The 16,561-nt window shown below is 38.1% G+C and overlaps 1 protein-coding gene and 1 non-coding gene across 2 annotated transcripts in view; one reads left to right on the top strand and one right to left on the bottom strand.

The window, feature by feature from the left end:
* The window catches only part of LOC127861670 (uncharacterized), an 82,979-nt gene extending 71,635 nt beyond the window's left edge, over positions 1-11,344 (bottom strand). The window contains exon 1 of the mRNA XM_052400358.1: positions 10,781-11,344. Coding sequence (XP_052256318.1) covers positions 10,781-11,344 — 564 coding nt within the window. The remainder of the gene's footprint in view (positions 1-10,780) is intronic.
* On the top strand, positions 8,243-8,315 carry Trnak-cuu (transfer RNA lysine (anticodon CUU)). Its single transcript has one exon. It is a non-coding gene; the product is annotated as a tRNA-Lys (tRNA).
* Positions 11,345-16,561: the final 5,217 nt, after the last annotated feature.

Raw genomic sequence — 16,561 nt, 5'->3', positions numbered from 1 at the left:
ATAAGGTCTGTAAAACATATAAACAACGATGAACTGAAGGCAATTAAATGAACTAATGTTAGTTCGGTTAAATTGTGTTTATACATTCAGTATGTCGTGTCCATCCCTTCAGTATAGAAGTAATTCTTATTTTGTTAATGGTGGCGATATGATCCATGTTTAAGGTATTATAAAACATGTAACAAGAAATGGCTAAAACACTCCCGAATAATTGTGCAATTATCAGTTGGTAACAACATATTGAGATTTTTTTACGGTTTGTGTACTGATTGTGGCAAAAGTGTTATTGAAATCAATTAAAAAACAAATCAAAAAGAAAACAGGATAACTAGAATCCAATGTAGGTACCGTGAAGGAGTAAGTGCATTCGGATCGGCAGAAAAACAAAAATTAGGCTTCCTAAAGCTCGCCTTTTTTTATAAAATTTTCTAACTTTCTGCATTCCCGTACCAACCATGTAGTCAAGGTATTTATCATTTCATATGATTTATTAAGCTGATGTTTTTGTATGCAATTATGTTTTGTATTTGATTTTTTTCCACACTGCACGCCATGTAATCTAGCCATCTCTCGAAGAATAAGCAAATCTAAATCGGTACAAAATATTGATAAATATCACGTGATGTATGCTTAACTAACAGCAAAATGTTTGAATACGTTTCGGGTAATTGCAACTTATTGATCATGTGTTATTATTTTGCTCTCTAGTCATGTTCTAATTAATCATGTTCGCCACCGTTATTTCAATCGTCCATAGAACATGAATGCACCAGAGGAATACCAGCATCTTAATATGAAATAAACTACAAATACAAACTTATGGATCAACTTCTTTATTGCGTCATTATACAAAGTTGCGAATCGGGCATCTGGATTCTACCAAATAGCAGTTTTGATTCCGTGCTGACTTAAAATACGTATACAACCAATATTAAGGATTATTTACGCATTTGATTAAGCTACACTCTTTCAAACTACGAAATTCGTGTACAATAACAATTGATGTTTTTAAGGTTTGTATAAAATGATTAAACTATTTAAAAAGGAATCGCAGAACGAATGTGTAGCATAACATTTTATTTGTTCATGACCTCGTTGTTATATTTATTAATATGTTTTTGATGACTGCTTAGATTTTTGTTCGAAAAAAAGACAAACAGTGCTTCCTGCAACATTTAATCATAATATAAAACAAAAAGTACAGTTCATAATCAGATGGAGTGGCTCTGGTGAAATAAATTTTCACGAAGAATTTTTTTCATCTTACATATTTGTAAAGTCATTTAGGAGTGGTTGTCATTGTTTCAAGTTGTTTTACATGTTTAACCATTTTGTTAACTTATTTGCCAGTTTAAAGTACGTTATGGTTTAACGTAGTACGCGAACATATCATTAAAACCGTTAGTTTACGTGACATTTCTGACATATCATGAACGTATAATTAGTAAATGTTGTGTTAAATGAGATAAGAATTTAATTTCAAGTATGGGCACGAAACACCTGATACATGATTTACAATGATCAATTGGTAATAGACTTTAAAAAAAGTGAATTAAACACAACTGACAAAAAATGAATAATTTATTGGAGAACCAGCAACGGACTACCATGCAATGAAAATAATTCATAAAAGTTCGCATGACATTTTGTACATTTGCAAACTTAATTAAGTAAAACAAATATATTACGCATTTACTTTTGATTATAGAATATTTCCTGAAAACGTCGTTGGCATCTACTAAATAAAACAATCGTAGGGATAATCACGTCAACCCTGCACCCGAACAAAAAAGTTATATTACGCATTAACTATTGATTATAGGATATTTCCTGAAAATGTCGTTCGCATCTACTAAATAAAACAAGCGTGTGGATTATCACGTTATCCCTGCACCCGAAAATCGCGGCAAAATAAATGAACACGCATGATGAGACGCTTCATTAGTTTGATTGACCTCCGTTAGCAGTATTCTTAACATGTAACATGTTTTGTATCATTAAATGTAATTTTGCTTGATGATTATCCATATCCGACCGCTGTTTAGTGTAAATTTATAAAAATGTGTGTTCTGACCTAACGCCGTCTTAACTGACCTTACATACCGAGGGGTCAAAGCGAAACAGCTCTAAGTGCATTTTTCAAAATTTTACAGAAGAAGGTTAAAACTGTATCAAATAAACACAATAAACTATAAAGGCTTTATATTTTCAAGTTTGATAGAGAATATTCTGTTTTAATCACATTTTTAATAAAGATTTTTGAATTTTCAGAAACAAAATAGTTATTTGAAAAAATGTCACATTTCGCATTGAAATTTCACATTTTTTGCACTTTGCGTTAAGAGCGAAACAGGTCTAAGTGATTTTAATCTAACTTAATTAATAAGTTTACAGTATTTATTTTATATAAAAATATTTTTTCTATATTGAAAATAATAATATTGCAAAAAATGGCACTTAGAACCTTTTCGCACTGAATAAATACTTTTTTAAACTTATTTTAAAAAGCGAAAAAGTTTTAAGCAAAATTTAGTGACTTGAAAAAGTATTGAACATTCTCACTTAATGGCAAATATTTGAAATTGAATAGTTTTATCATTTGTATAAAGGTATTTTAAAACTATATTTGAAAAAAAATTACTTATAGCCATTTTTGCTCTAAACAAATAGCATAAATATATTGTTTTTATATAATTTAATAGTGCTTAATATTCTATATGTCAATTGATGTTAGTTTATTTTTAATATTCATTTTTTGCAGTTGCTTTTTGTCTTAACATAGGAGACGTACAAACGTATTCTGTTAAATGTCTCAAAACATTAAAAAAATGTTTTGAATTCACAACAAACAATAAATAATAAGAATTTTTTGTTGTGAGTGTGTCCAACAATCAGTAACAAGTTAGAAATGGTGCATTGGGGAAACTTCTGTGATAGTACCATATGTTGTTAATTCCTTTCTGAGTTTTTATATTTAAGGTGTAGTTTTCAATTAATTTTCAACATTCTATCATAATTTGTGAAATTAATTCATGCTTTGGCAGATATTTGGTGTATTGTGTAGGCCTAAGCAATGTCATTATACAACAAAGATAAAAGTTTCATTTAGAATTTTTCTTAACGCTTACTACCTTAATGAGAAAGAGCTCTAAGTAGCACTTTACTGCACATAGAACCTTTTTGCACTAAAAAATATATTTAATTTCACTTAGAGCTTTAGGACAAATTTCTTTTTTACTTTTTATTTGATTGCCTGCAACTAAGATATTTTAATACATGATGGGCATGGGTGTTGCGATACAAAATATACAAAAAAGTCATTTTGTGAAAAAAATGTCAGTTAGAGCCGTTTCGCTTTCACCCCTCGATACGTGCAATTTCCATTAAATATGACGGGATTATTTTGACGCGGCGTTTATATTCCTGGAAAACATTTAAGTTAGAGACTTAACAAATGCAAACAGACATTGGAAGCACAGAAATAAGAAGAGAATATGACTGTGTAAACTGAAAGATCATCGATTTTGATCATTTCGTGATCAAAGAAAAACTTGTTATAGAAGACTTGTAACGAGAGATAGTGCAAATTACAAGAGACGCCTCGTTTCAGAGACAAACCTTGGACCAAGGAAAACATACACATAATTTATGCATGAACGCCGACGTTTGACTTCTTGAACAGCGACTCTAACAAGATTTTCTTTCCTGACAATCGCCTAATCTGGTAGAAAATACTCGTGTTTGCGTTACGCGGCTCATGTGTTGATATTGTCTGAATTCAATAAGTAGTATCCTCTAAAATATTACCATTGCATAATTAATATTCGTCGGCGTTTATGTGTATTTTTCCCCTGTTCATACACCGATGAAATGCAGAAAAATGATATTCAATTCTTATAATTAAAACAAAATGATCTTAAATCTGAAATTCTATCGTGGTAAGAGTCATAGAGTCCTTTTAAATGTAGCGAATGAATTTATTTTCAGTTTCGGTTTCATCTCCGTCAAACGGGTATATCGTTGAAGTTCGCGCAAAAGAATATAACGTCATTTCGCTATTGACCAATAAAAAATAACGCCATTAAGTTTCGCGCAAATCATAACGTCATTTTGGCAACTTGTTTATGTCCAGAAAGTAGCGCCATGAATATTCATGTTCAAATTTGCATACGAAGTGGGTTCGTCAGAAAATGAAAAACCGGTCACGCTAACAAATTATCAGAATGTAGCATTCATATGAATGTAACAGAACTTGTAATTATGAACTTTTGGATAGTGAGCAAGAGCTTTTCTTAATAAAATATAATTTCTTAGCCGGGTACAAAGAAAAATTTGTGCAATTAAAACAATGTTTTTTTGTTATGGACCTTTCATTTTTATTAATAAGCAGTGTTTTCTTTAATTTTATGGAAAGGTCGATTGTTCGTGCACCTCTGTGTTTGATCAAAAATTGTCATCGTGTGACATGTTTACCAAAATGTCGGATTAAAGTCATCAGTTTGCTATTTGTTTACAAACATGTCAAATTGACATCTTCATTTTGCGACTCTTTAAAATAGGTATTTTAATACATGTTTAAGCCACAAAGAACATTTACGTTCAAAGTTAAGATTAAGTACAAATAGACAATGGAAGGACATAGACCCGCATCGCGGACGGGCGAAACCCTTCTGCAGATTTATTAAAGCTCAGATAAAACCAGCCTGTCTTATTGCCAGAGTTAAGGTGTGACAAGTATAAGTTACATCACCACAAAGTTATTCATTAAAATCGTTGCTTTTTTCGAGATTGGCACACGAGTTTAGATTAAACTTGCGGTATGTATACTTTTCGTATACTTTTCAAGAGGACTATTTCTAATTTGAGTTTACGTGTTTTGTAAGTAATTAACCAAATAAGCCACAATGAAACGTAAAAGAGGAAATGAAAACCCATTGAATCAAATTAAAATAGACATTTTCTGAGATTTACCGACCCTATACGCGCATACAATCACTGAGTTTGTCAGAATGTGTTATAAAATTTAGATATTGTTTTGTTTCGTCAACACAACTGTTCCGTATAGACCATTTGGCAAATTTGCACGAAACTTCACATGAATCATCCGCAGGTCACCTTCGTTTAAAGCTGTTTGAATCGTAAGTGTATGAAGGTTACCGAAAATAAAATACAAGTTTAACATTGACACTTCGATTTCTAAATATTTTTAATGAAACTTGGATTCCCGGATGCCATATAAGGTTACCATCAGGGTTCCAAATTCGAATTAAAAGCCATAGTCCTATGAAAGCGTCTCAGGCCACTTTTGTTTGCTGCATGCGTTTTGTTTTAAAGCAACTAGAAATTGACCTCGCTCTAAAATAACCGGCTTAATTGCATGTGCGTAAAGTATCGTCCCAGATTAGTATGTGCAGTCTGCGCAGGCTAAAACCGATACTTTCCGCTTTAATGAATAATTATTTAAAGGCGGTCTCTTCTAAACAAAAATTCAGTGTAGAATTAGTGGTCCCTGTTTAGCCTGATCGGAATGCACGGACGTTAATTAACGCACAGGATTTATGCCATTTTTTCCATGAGCGTGACACTTATATAGCCGATATGTTTTAAATCACTTTCAAGATCATCGATTTGTTATATTAAAATAAAAACACTTTTCTCCGATAGAGAACTGCCTATATATAGGATCTGGCACGAGTTGTCATATCATACCATATTTTATTAAACGAGTTCAGGAATTTTATTAGTAAGCGAGCCTTTGGCGAGCTTTCTAACGAATTTCCTGGACGGGTATAATAAAATATGGCATGACATGACAACGAGTGTCAGATTTTTTTATCACATGCCTTTAAATGAGCAAATTAAATAAATATTTACGCAAACATAGTGATAACTCCCGAATGTAGTTTACATCTTGTGACGTCATTTGACGTTGCAACGTCATTTCAGCAAAATAACAAAATGCGATTGGTCAATCGAATGAAAACTAAGTCAATGAAAACGTTAACAGGTATATTACACATGTGTAATATATAAATATTTGTTATGGTTATATTACATGGGAAAGAGGGTATGGCATGTTATAAATTGAATATTTTACCTTTAATAAACATATTTAACGTGTATTTCTTAGGCATATAGAGACGTTTAAACAATTTATCGTACTTATTTAACAGATGTCAATATAATGTTATATATAGAAGTAAAACAATTATATTAAGGTTGGAGTTTTCCACTTGTCTGTGGGCAATGTTAGTTATATTCCGTCGAAATACGTTAATCGTCAATCGTTATTTTAAGTCATTATTTCGCGTATTTCCAACAACAATAAACACAGATGATAAAGCAATGAACACCATTGTATTTTTAATAAGACAACAACTGTGTGTTTTTTTGTTTTTCAACAATTATGGTTTTCTTAAAAATATATTTGTCCGAGCAATTTCCTGAACAATACTTTTACAGTTTCCGACATTTAATGGAGACAAAAGCTTAGTCTGCATCTGCCTATATAATAAAATGCAAGAGTGTATACATGTTTCATAACATACCTGATGAGTTATAATAAAATGATCCGTTGAAATGTAAAATATAATTTGTCATTCGTATATATTTTTGTTTCCTAACGTTTGTAGAGCCAACTAGTAAATAGTAATTTACCTGAAATTGAAAACAGTTTTGACAGTCAGGATCTAGATATAAATGAACAATAACCAATAGCGATAAATTGATTGCTGTGTGAAAAGGGATGCAAGCATACAAATACATTTCGATCTTCGTGAAGATGATTACCTCACAAATCGAAGTTTAATTTGACTAGGGGTTAAAAAATTAGATAATCAATATTTCTTCTGGTACTTTATTATAACGCCATTAAACATTATACCGTCAAAGGAAGACGTTTGTACAGCGCTGCTCAGTCGGTCGATCACGAGACTCTCGATCTTGGGGTCACTGTATCGAGACCTACGCTGGGCGTCGTCGTTTTGATATGTACCTTGTTCTGAGAAAGCTGGGCTTAATGCATGTGCGTAAAGTGTCGTCCCAGATTAGCCTGTGCAGTCCGCACAGGCTAATCAGGGACGACACTTTACGCTTAAACTAGATTTTCGGTAAAAAGGGACTTCCTTTGAACGGACTGCACAGGCTAATCTGGGACGACACTTTACGCACATCCAATAAGCCCAGTTTTCTCAGAACACGACTCATATGTACTATACGTCTTATATTAGGTTTAGGTTTCGAAAAATGCTCATAACTTCTATGTCCCTTGAGATATAACCTTCATATTTGCTATACATGTGTATATGGACAAGGCCTTTCCATACGCACACAATTTTTGACCCCTGTGACCTTGACGTTAAACTTAGGGTCCGCGTTTAGGTTTCGAAATCTTTGTTTAGGTTTCGAAAAATGCTCATAACTTCTATGTCCCTTGAGATATAACCTTCATATTTCGTATGCATGTGTATATGGACAAGGCATTTCCATACGCACAAAGATTTTGATCCCTGTGACCTTTACGTTGAACTTAGGGTCCGCGTTTAGGTTTAGAAATCTGTGTTTAGGTTTCTAAAAATGCTCATAACTTCTATGTCCCTTGAGATATAACCTTCATATTTGACATGCATGTGTATTGGGCAAGGCATTTTCATACGCACACAAAGTTTGACCCCTGTGACCTTGACGTTGAACTTAGGATCCGCGTTTAGGTTTCGAAATCTGCGTTTAGGTTTAAAAAAATGCTCATTACTTCTATGTCCCTTGAGATATAACCTTCATATTTGGTACGCATGTGAAGATGGACAATGCCTTTTCACACGCACAAAAAAGTTGACCCCTGTGACCTTGACGTTGAACTTAGGGTACGTGTTTAGGTTTCGAAATCTGCGTTTAGGTTTCCAAAAAAGCTCATATCTTCTATCAAGCGTTTATAGGGGGCATAAGTCATCCTATGGTTACAGCTCTGGTTTGACATAATACGGAATAATCGAGTCATGTAGGGCTTTACTATGTAAATAAAATGACATATTTTGCCCGAAGGCTTGTTTCAGCTTTGAGTGCCGTTTAATAAACGGTCTGGTGATGGTGGTCTCTATGAACAAAATATTGCAATTATTTTCGCTTAAAGTTGTCGCTTTTACATTGAAATATATATACGAACAATGTTAGGTATAATGTGACCTTTCTGATACTTCCCAGTGACGTCATTTAAAATTATGACATCAAATAATGACGAAAAGCTCCCCGGCTAGCTCAGTCGAAAGAGAACGAGACTCTTAATCTCGGGGTCGTGGGTTCGAGCCCCACGTTGGGCGGTATTTTAAATTCTTATGATGCCACTATTTTTCTATGTAGATATTCGATATTGTGAATCATGCCTGTAAAACGCCATAATAACACATGAATCTGATATAAGTACGGTGATCTGAAAGTCGGCATAGTTTGAAAGTAAGGACCTAGACGTATAATTAACAACTACCACTAAGCGATGAATTCATTGTTGTATAACAATGGATGCCAGCATAAACTGATAATTCTATCTTCGTTATATTAATTAACAAACAAATCGGGTTTTATTATCGACTCTGGGTTCTGTAGATAATCAATACTTCTTTTGTTGAAATTATACGGAATAATCGAATCATGTAGGGCTATACTATGTAAATAAAATGACGTATTTTTGATCGAAGGCTTGTTAACACTATAGATAGTTTTTCTGGTTTTATATTTTGGAGATATAGAAAGGAGAAGAAAATGTGTTGACCACTTTATACATGAAATCTGTTATGTTAGAGATAATAGTAAAACATTGTGCTAAAACAGACTACACTTAAATAGAAAACGGCCGAAAAAAGAAGGTGCAAAAACAGTCGACTATGATTTGTGTCGAGTTTTCTCTAACTTGCAATCGCACGTGACATACCGAGGTAGGTTTGTTTGGCTTAAAGCGTTTCAGCTTAGAGTTCTGTTTTATATACGGTCTGGTTATGGTGGTCTCTCTGAACAAAATATTGCAATTATTTTTGCTAAAATGTGTCGCTTTTATATTGAAGTATCATTCGACCTTTCTGATACTTTCCAGTGACGTCATTCAAAATTATGACATCAAATAATCACAAAAAGCTGCTCGGCTAGCTCAGTCGGTAGAGCACGAGACTCTTATCTCCGGAGTCGTATGTTCGAGCCCAACGTTTGGCATTATTATTTTGTTAAAGAGAACATAATTTCTTATGATGCCACTATTATTCTTTGTAGATATTCGATATTGTGAATACTTCCTGTAAAACGCAATAATGTTGTGGCCTAGCTCTAAACATTGGTAGCGTAATAAAGTTAGGCAACAATGTGTCAATAAAACCACGACGATGAATCCGAATGATCAATTTTATTTCATACGGTTGGAAAGCAAATATCCACAATTTAGCACATTAGGATTAAAACGAGCATCAGTAGCTTTAAAGTAGTAAAGTGCGTTCAATTCACGGAAATTAAAATTAATCTTAGCTTATGCGTCACAGCGATGACGTAGACATATTCACACACAGTCACACTATTCAACGTGCGTCTTAAAATATTCTAAGAGATATAGCACTAAGTTTCGTTACAAAGCCGATAACAATAAAGATTCCGTTGAAAAAGTGTTAACTTATGGATTAATGTTTATTCCCAATATGTTTTAATTTCTTGTTATTCTAAACTTGTTAAGAAAATGTATTAAAAATGTAGATTATCTGGGGGCATGCTAGTGTAATGCTGACTGCCCAGTGAAAAAACCAAAAATGACTAAAAAATCATCAAAACGTTCGAAGTTTGGGCAAAACGTGGCCGAAAATTGGCCGCGGCCATAAATCGGCCACCGGCCAAACAAAACGGCCCTAAATCGGCCAATAAACGGCCATATATCCAAAATGGCGGAGAATCGAGCGCTGACTTCGTCAAATAGTTTTACAACATGGATTCCTTAGATAATTTACGTGATGAATCAATTTTTTAATATATTAATACGCGGAATGATGATAAAATATTGCAAAGGTAATCATTACAAGGTACGTACTCGAGACATAGCTGAATTCATTTCTACACAGCAAGGGATTCGTGTATAACAGGAAATGCAAGTGCAATATGCGGTAATGGATAAAAAGTAAAAGGAATTATTAAGTGCATTTAGGACCGAGATGACCAGCTTCAATGCCTAGTTGCAAAGTGCATTGTTTGCTAGTCCTCTCGGTTAACCTCACCAATGGCAATATTGGAAATAAGATACAAGATAAGATCTACATCCATTAATTTCACATTGACGATACTTATTTCATAACACATAAAATCAAGCCTGATACGGAAGTGAAGTACTTCATTATCCCCTCGTCGATTGATGGGCCGGGTATTATGTCATACATTTGATCGCTAATAATGTTAAACGTTTTTTTTGTTTTTAACCTCAACTGGAACAGTCAAAATTCAAAACTGGAACGGAAATCACTGGTCGTCACGCCTACCCATTAAGTGTCCACTCCATGGCCGCACACCTAATGGTCTCGTCCGTTAGAATCCTCCACCGTGAGGAGCGGTTTACCCGTACGGGCTTAAGGGAGCGCGTAGCCACGTTCGGGCCTACATCAGCAGGCGAAACACGGGAGCCTCTTCATCGTAAACTGTAAACGTTGAACCGAAAACAAAACTGTTTTTAAAAATGTTCGCTAGCATGGTTCATCGGAGGGGCCAACTATACAACCGTCTCGATTCACCGATCATTTTGCTAATCGTCTTTGTTAATCAGTACGACACTCTTTCCAGCCGATAGTTCCTCGAACACTGTTTTTATCAGGCGCTGTGTGCCTATGAGGAACTTGGTATTTTCATCGACCGTCTCTCGCAGCTTCCTGAATCCGTTGTCTAAACTGCTGAATAACTCTTCTGTGAGTTCAGTCTGAGTTGATATGGAGTCCGTCATTTTACAAACTTTTAGCGGAAGTATCCCCGTGCATTTGTTCGACGGCGTCGTCCGCTTTGTCTCTCGGAACGGCTCTTCAAGGAATCTCTCGAATTCAGCAGTCAGCCTGCCGAACGGTGTTTCATCAAGAAGGGGCGTACTCACCGACGAGCCGTGACCCGAGGGAATCGGAATATTTTTCGAACTCACTTGCTGGAATACAGACTGTGCTGACACGTTAGGCAGACTTTTCAGTACCGGCTGCGGCAGCTGGTGACCTCGTTGAGCCGGCATCGTCGGGAACGTGGTTGCACCACTGAACTGCCCACTTTCTTGGTTTCCCACGAATGGCAAACTCAGGAGCCCTCTTGCATCTTGAACCGTCGCCTCCTGATCTTCGACAGTCTCCTCCATATAGGAGTCGTTGCCACAAGGTATAAGGCACACCGCCGTTACGAAAATTGGGTTCTCCGACTTCGGGAGAATTGCCGCGTAGTTAACAAGGCATAACTTCGTTTCCTTCGCAACGTGTCTCGAGTACCTTGTCACGTGCTGGTCAAGGGTCGTCCTATCTTTGCACCGAAAAGCGCACAAAGTGCAGTGATACGGCACCCTGTCTAATGGGATGTGCTCCTTCAGTACGTGTCCGATAAGCCTTCATTTCCTCCCCACCTTCGGGCAATGAGGGCATCGGTAAGGAGTGGCCCCGTTCGAATACTTACTGCCCTGAAAATATAACAATAATGTTTAGTCTGACATTCCATATCTTCTCGACACGGCTTTACCGACTCATTAATCGTTTGCTCTTTGCGGAACAGCGTTGACTGCGCTCGAAGTTAAGCATGTCTAACCGTCACGACTCACGAGTAGCCTAGCCAGTTGTTTTTTTGTTAGCGAATCGGAACTGCTGTCCTCGTCCACTCACTCTCCCGTTTTATCATACAGTTAAGTCATAAAACAACACGATAAGTTTAAGTTTGTTTTTTGTCCCAAAATCCCATGAAACCAGAAAGTAATGTGACAATTACATCTTATTATTAACCGCCAAGATCCACTTTGGCAGATTCGATCCCGAGTATGGCTTCAGTTTATTGTGATGTATGAGTTTGTCTAAACCCCTACTATCCATTTGAATAACGAAGTTAACTGCCGACACTTTAGCCTTAACGACAAACGGGCCGTCGTAGAGTTTCTCCAGCATGGCACTAACGCCGACCCTTCTGGTTTAATGCAGCAACCACACCGCATCGCCCATTTCGTAATAGTGGAATGATAGCCGCGCATACTAAACGTCCTTGCTTCGCCTCGCATTAGCCTCAATGTGTGTTACTGCTACTCCTTGCGCTGTGTGCATCCGTTCCCGAACGCCATTCACGTAATCGGATGGCTTTAAGTCGGATGCGTGCATGTCTTTGACGTGGCGAAACATGATATCGGCGGCTTGTCGAATATCTCTACCCATCACCATCATGTTTGGAGATAGGCTCGTTGATTTACACGGCGTTGCTCTGTACGCCACTGCAAGACAACATAGGTATAGATCCCATTCTTCTTCATCGACCAGGAAGGCTCGTACCATCCTTAACAGGGACCGGTTTAAACGCTCGACTTGACCGTTTTCACGCGGATTGCGTGGGCTACTATGCGTCTTCTTCATTCCCATCAGTTTACACAGATCTTTAAAGAGACGACTCTCGAAGGCTGCTCCTTGGTCACTGTGAATTACCAATGGTGCGCCCCACCTACTTATGACGTCATTGACAATCACGTTTGCACAATCCTCGGCTGTTTGAGATGGTACAGCCGCGACCACGATGTACTTCGAGAAATGGTCCGTCATGACTAAAATGTACCGGTTACCACGCTTCGTTATCGGAAGCGGTCCCATGAAATCGACAGCGAACACATCCCCGGGAGCCAACCTTAATATGCCCCATCGGCGCTCTCGGCGTGATCTGTGGCTTTGTGGCAGCCTCACAGACATCACATCCCGAACATACATTACGATATCGCTTTTCATTTCAAACCAATACAAACCCTGCACCCTGTGTTTCGTTATCTTTACGCCCATGTGTCCTGACGCTGGGGAGTCGTGGGCTTTTTTTTATCACCGACGTCTTCATATTGCGCGGGACAATCAATTGATTGAACTTTTTCGTACCATCGTGATTTCGAAACATCCGATGGAGAACGCCTTCTCAGATTTTCAGACTGGACCATTAAACCCAATAATGTCTGGTCTCTCGACTCGACGTCTCCATTTCTGTGTAACTCGGCTTCGTTCCAGACCGTAAAGCCTTAAGGATGGGGTCTATATCCGCATCGTTTTTTTGTGCTTCTTGAAGAGCGGCTGCTGATAGGGATTCCGTCCACGCATGCGGCATCCAAGTTTCCGAGTCAGGATCATTTGAGGATGACGACTCCAGACCGTCGTCTATAGAGATCACTCTTATGTGCTCATCGACTTTGTTTTCGGTAGTTATCACCGGAAGTGAGCTATCCTTGTTGATTGCGCATTTGCGGCTATGAACTTGGCCATCCCCAACCTTTAGCTCTGGACTAGGACCAATCATGCCAATACTGTTATCCGTAGTTTTCGGCACCATCAGCTCAGCCCTTCGACGGCATTTTCGACATGGCCTGCACTTCAGTGATTCGGCTTGTTGCTGTGACAGAACTGTCCCTGTGCCTTGCCTGATGCGTATGTGTGAACACGCCACCCTCGTTTAATGATACGCCATGATCTCCGAACCCATTAGGATCTCTTCAACCTTCGAGAACGCCGTTTCCCAATCCTCGCTCCACTCGAAGTGCGCGTCCTTCCGAGTAAGGTCTACCATCGGTCTGACTAGCTTCGCAAATCCCTTTACAAATCTCCGATAGTGGTCTAGGCCATTCGGCAATCTTAGCAACGTTTGAAGGGTCTGGTAGCACTCCCTCTTCAGACACTACATGACCCAGAAAGACCACACTGTTTCCAATATCTGACATTTGTCGGGCCGGAGATTTAGACCAGCATTCTCGATTCGTTTATGGAGGTGCTGCATTAGGTTACGTCCAAAGACTACCACATCATCGACATAGATCAAACATATTTCCCACAGGAGGCCTTGGAGTTTTTGCTCCGTCGTCTGCTGAAAAGTACTTCCTGAGTTGTTTAGCCCGAATGGCATACGGGTCATTTCGTGGTGACAAACTAACAAACAAACGCGCTTTTGGGTATTTCGTCCTCCTTTAATGGTATTTGAAAAACCCGCTCGTCAAATCGAAACTGTTTAACAACACTGTCCCCGCAACCGCGTCTAAACAGTCTTGCACTATGGGCAAAGGGAAACCATCTGGCTTAACCAAGGCGTTAAGCCGCCTATAGTCAACACAAGGTCAGATCGCCCCCGATTTCTTTTTCACCAGCACTATTTGAGAGGCCCACGGTGACGTGCTTTTGCGTATCACACCCTCCGTTTTTCATTGCCTTTTTTCTTCATCAGCATAGGTAAGTGGTACCCTCCTAGCCCGCTGCTTAATTGGCTCTGCACTTCCAGTAGTTATGGCGTGTTGCGCTATGCGCGTAACCCCTAGGTTTCACTCGTCCGTCGAGAAGGTGTCGCCATACGTCTTTAAAAGGCCAGCTAATAGTTGCTTCTCTTCAAGCATTTTGCCTTCGGACGACTTCCGGAAAAGCTCAACTACGTGGTCCGGTACAACCTGCTTTGTGGCAAAAGGGATCGGACGTGTATCCTCTACACCCTCGGTCGCACTCCTTAGCTTGATCCTTCTTATCGCGGAGAGCTCGCTCACGCCGCCGACTAGGCTTTCCGCTTCCGCAAATACGCTATTAACTAGGGATGGCAACGAATACCGATTTCGGTATTCGAATATTCGGTCACCCTTCCGAACGAATATTCGGATATTCGGTCAACATCTGTTGGAAAAGAGTCAACTTTGTTTACCGTACCATTACTCCATGAATTCTACTTTTGTTTTTACCGGAAGTTCAACGAAAGTGACTAAATATTGACACAGCTTTGCCGTCGCTAATTCGAAGCTGATTTTGTTGATTACTTTTTATTGTTAAAATTGAATGACAAAAACTGTTTTTAAACTATTAATATCGTACATCAACAATAGAACGAGAAACATAATATTACATGACGACAAAATAATTACATGACAAAACAGTTAGATCTACATATAATTAAAGCTGAACTCACACGAATTATGTACATAGCCACAACACACTTTGAACCTGTTTAACAGACTAAACAGTCAGTCTTTTAAAGTTGCCACGTTTAAAAGACACTTGGATCGGCGACTTCTTTTCGGATGATGTCGTGAAATACTTCCAAGCAGCGGAAGGCGTAGGTGGCATTTTGCTTGGACAGATATTTACTTTATGCGTGTAGCAATTATAATTTTTTCAATTAAATGAGGGTGCAATACCAAAAACATTTCTTTAAGTATAATACCTGATTGAATATTGAGTAATTAATTAATTTTGGACCATACGATACGCAAATACTCATTAAAGGTTGAGTAAATTATTTTCTAAAAGCTTTTTTGATTGGACAACGTGATTATAACCATACGATCTGTTTTGTTTTTCACACCAAGTCGGCTCTTTCTTTACTCATTTAATCGTTGATCATTTTAAATGTAATTCGAGTAATTAGATCAAGATGGGTCGGTGTTTTAATTGCCATACGGTCTTATTTGTTTTTTACACAACGTTGGCTTTTCCTTTACTCATTTAATCTTTGATAATTTTAAATGTAATTCGAGTCATTGGATCAAGTGCAGGTCGGTGTTTTGATTGCCGACGCGATTTGCACCTATCATAATTTTGACACAAAGTGTCTGGCTTTGTTAGCGGGATTTATGACCGGTATACTGTCATCACCATAGCGACGCATTATCGCGCCAACCGGAATAAACATTATGACACGAGGAACAACTTTTTTGACAATGTTTGAAGCAAATTTTACGAATACAAAGTCTTTGAAATTACTCGATTTTTTATTTTTTCTTCCGAATATTCGATTCGGAAAACAGTATCCGAATATTCGGTCCGGGACCGAATATTCGGATATTCGTTGACATCCCTACTATTAACCCTTTCGACCCGTTAAGCTACCGCGATCTTGCGTCTTGTTTCAAATCGACATTATGGCTGAATGGGTTCATAACTCTGATTTTGCACGTCGGAGACCTGTTAATGTCCACCATGGTTGCCGCCATAATCATCGAAAATCGCTGATTGAACGCTCCCGTTGGTTCCGCATGAAAGTCGGGACTGAGATGATCGTCCCACTCTGTTCTCTCCACGAACACGTCGACAACCGCCTCGGAGTTCCCCGGAATCATCGTGTCATCAGCGACCGTTTATTTCCTCAACTTCTCACATTGCGCCTGACTAATACACGGTATCTCGTGACCGTCCAGAAAGATTATCCCTCGGCCTATCAATATATCAGCCGGCCCTAAAGCGCCCTTCGCAAGGACAGCATAACCGAGAAGAAACTCGTCATCAATCTCCGCAACGATCGTCTCGCGTTTTACCAACACCTCGTCAAGCCTAAGCTCGAACAGGTCATTGCCTATTTCCTTAATGGGCACTCCACTGCCCCCCCCCCC

This window comes from Dreissena polymorpha, chromosome 16 (genome assembly GCF_020536995.1).
Source record: "Dreissena polymorpha isolate Duluth1 chromosome 16, UMN_Dpol_1.0, whole genome shotgun sequence".
NCBI classification, from domain to species: domain Eukaryota; kingdom Metazoa; phylum Mollusca; class Bivalvia; order Myida; family Dreissenidae; genus Dreissena; species Dreissena polymorpha.
The sequence above is the reverse complement of the archived record's forward strand: the minus strand, read 5'-3'. Positions and strand labels throughout refer to the sequence as shown.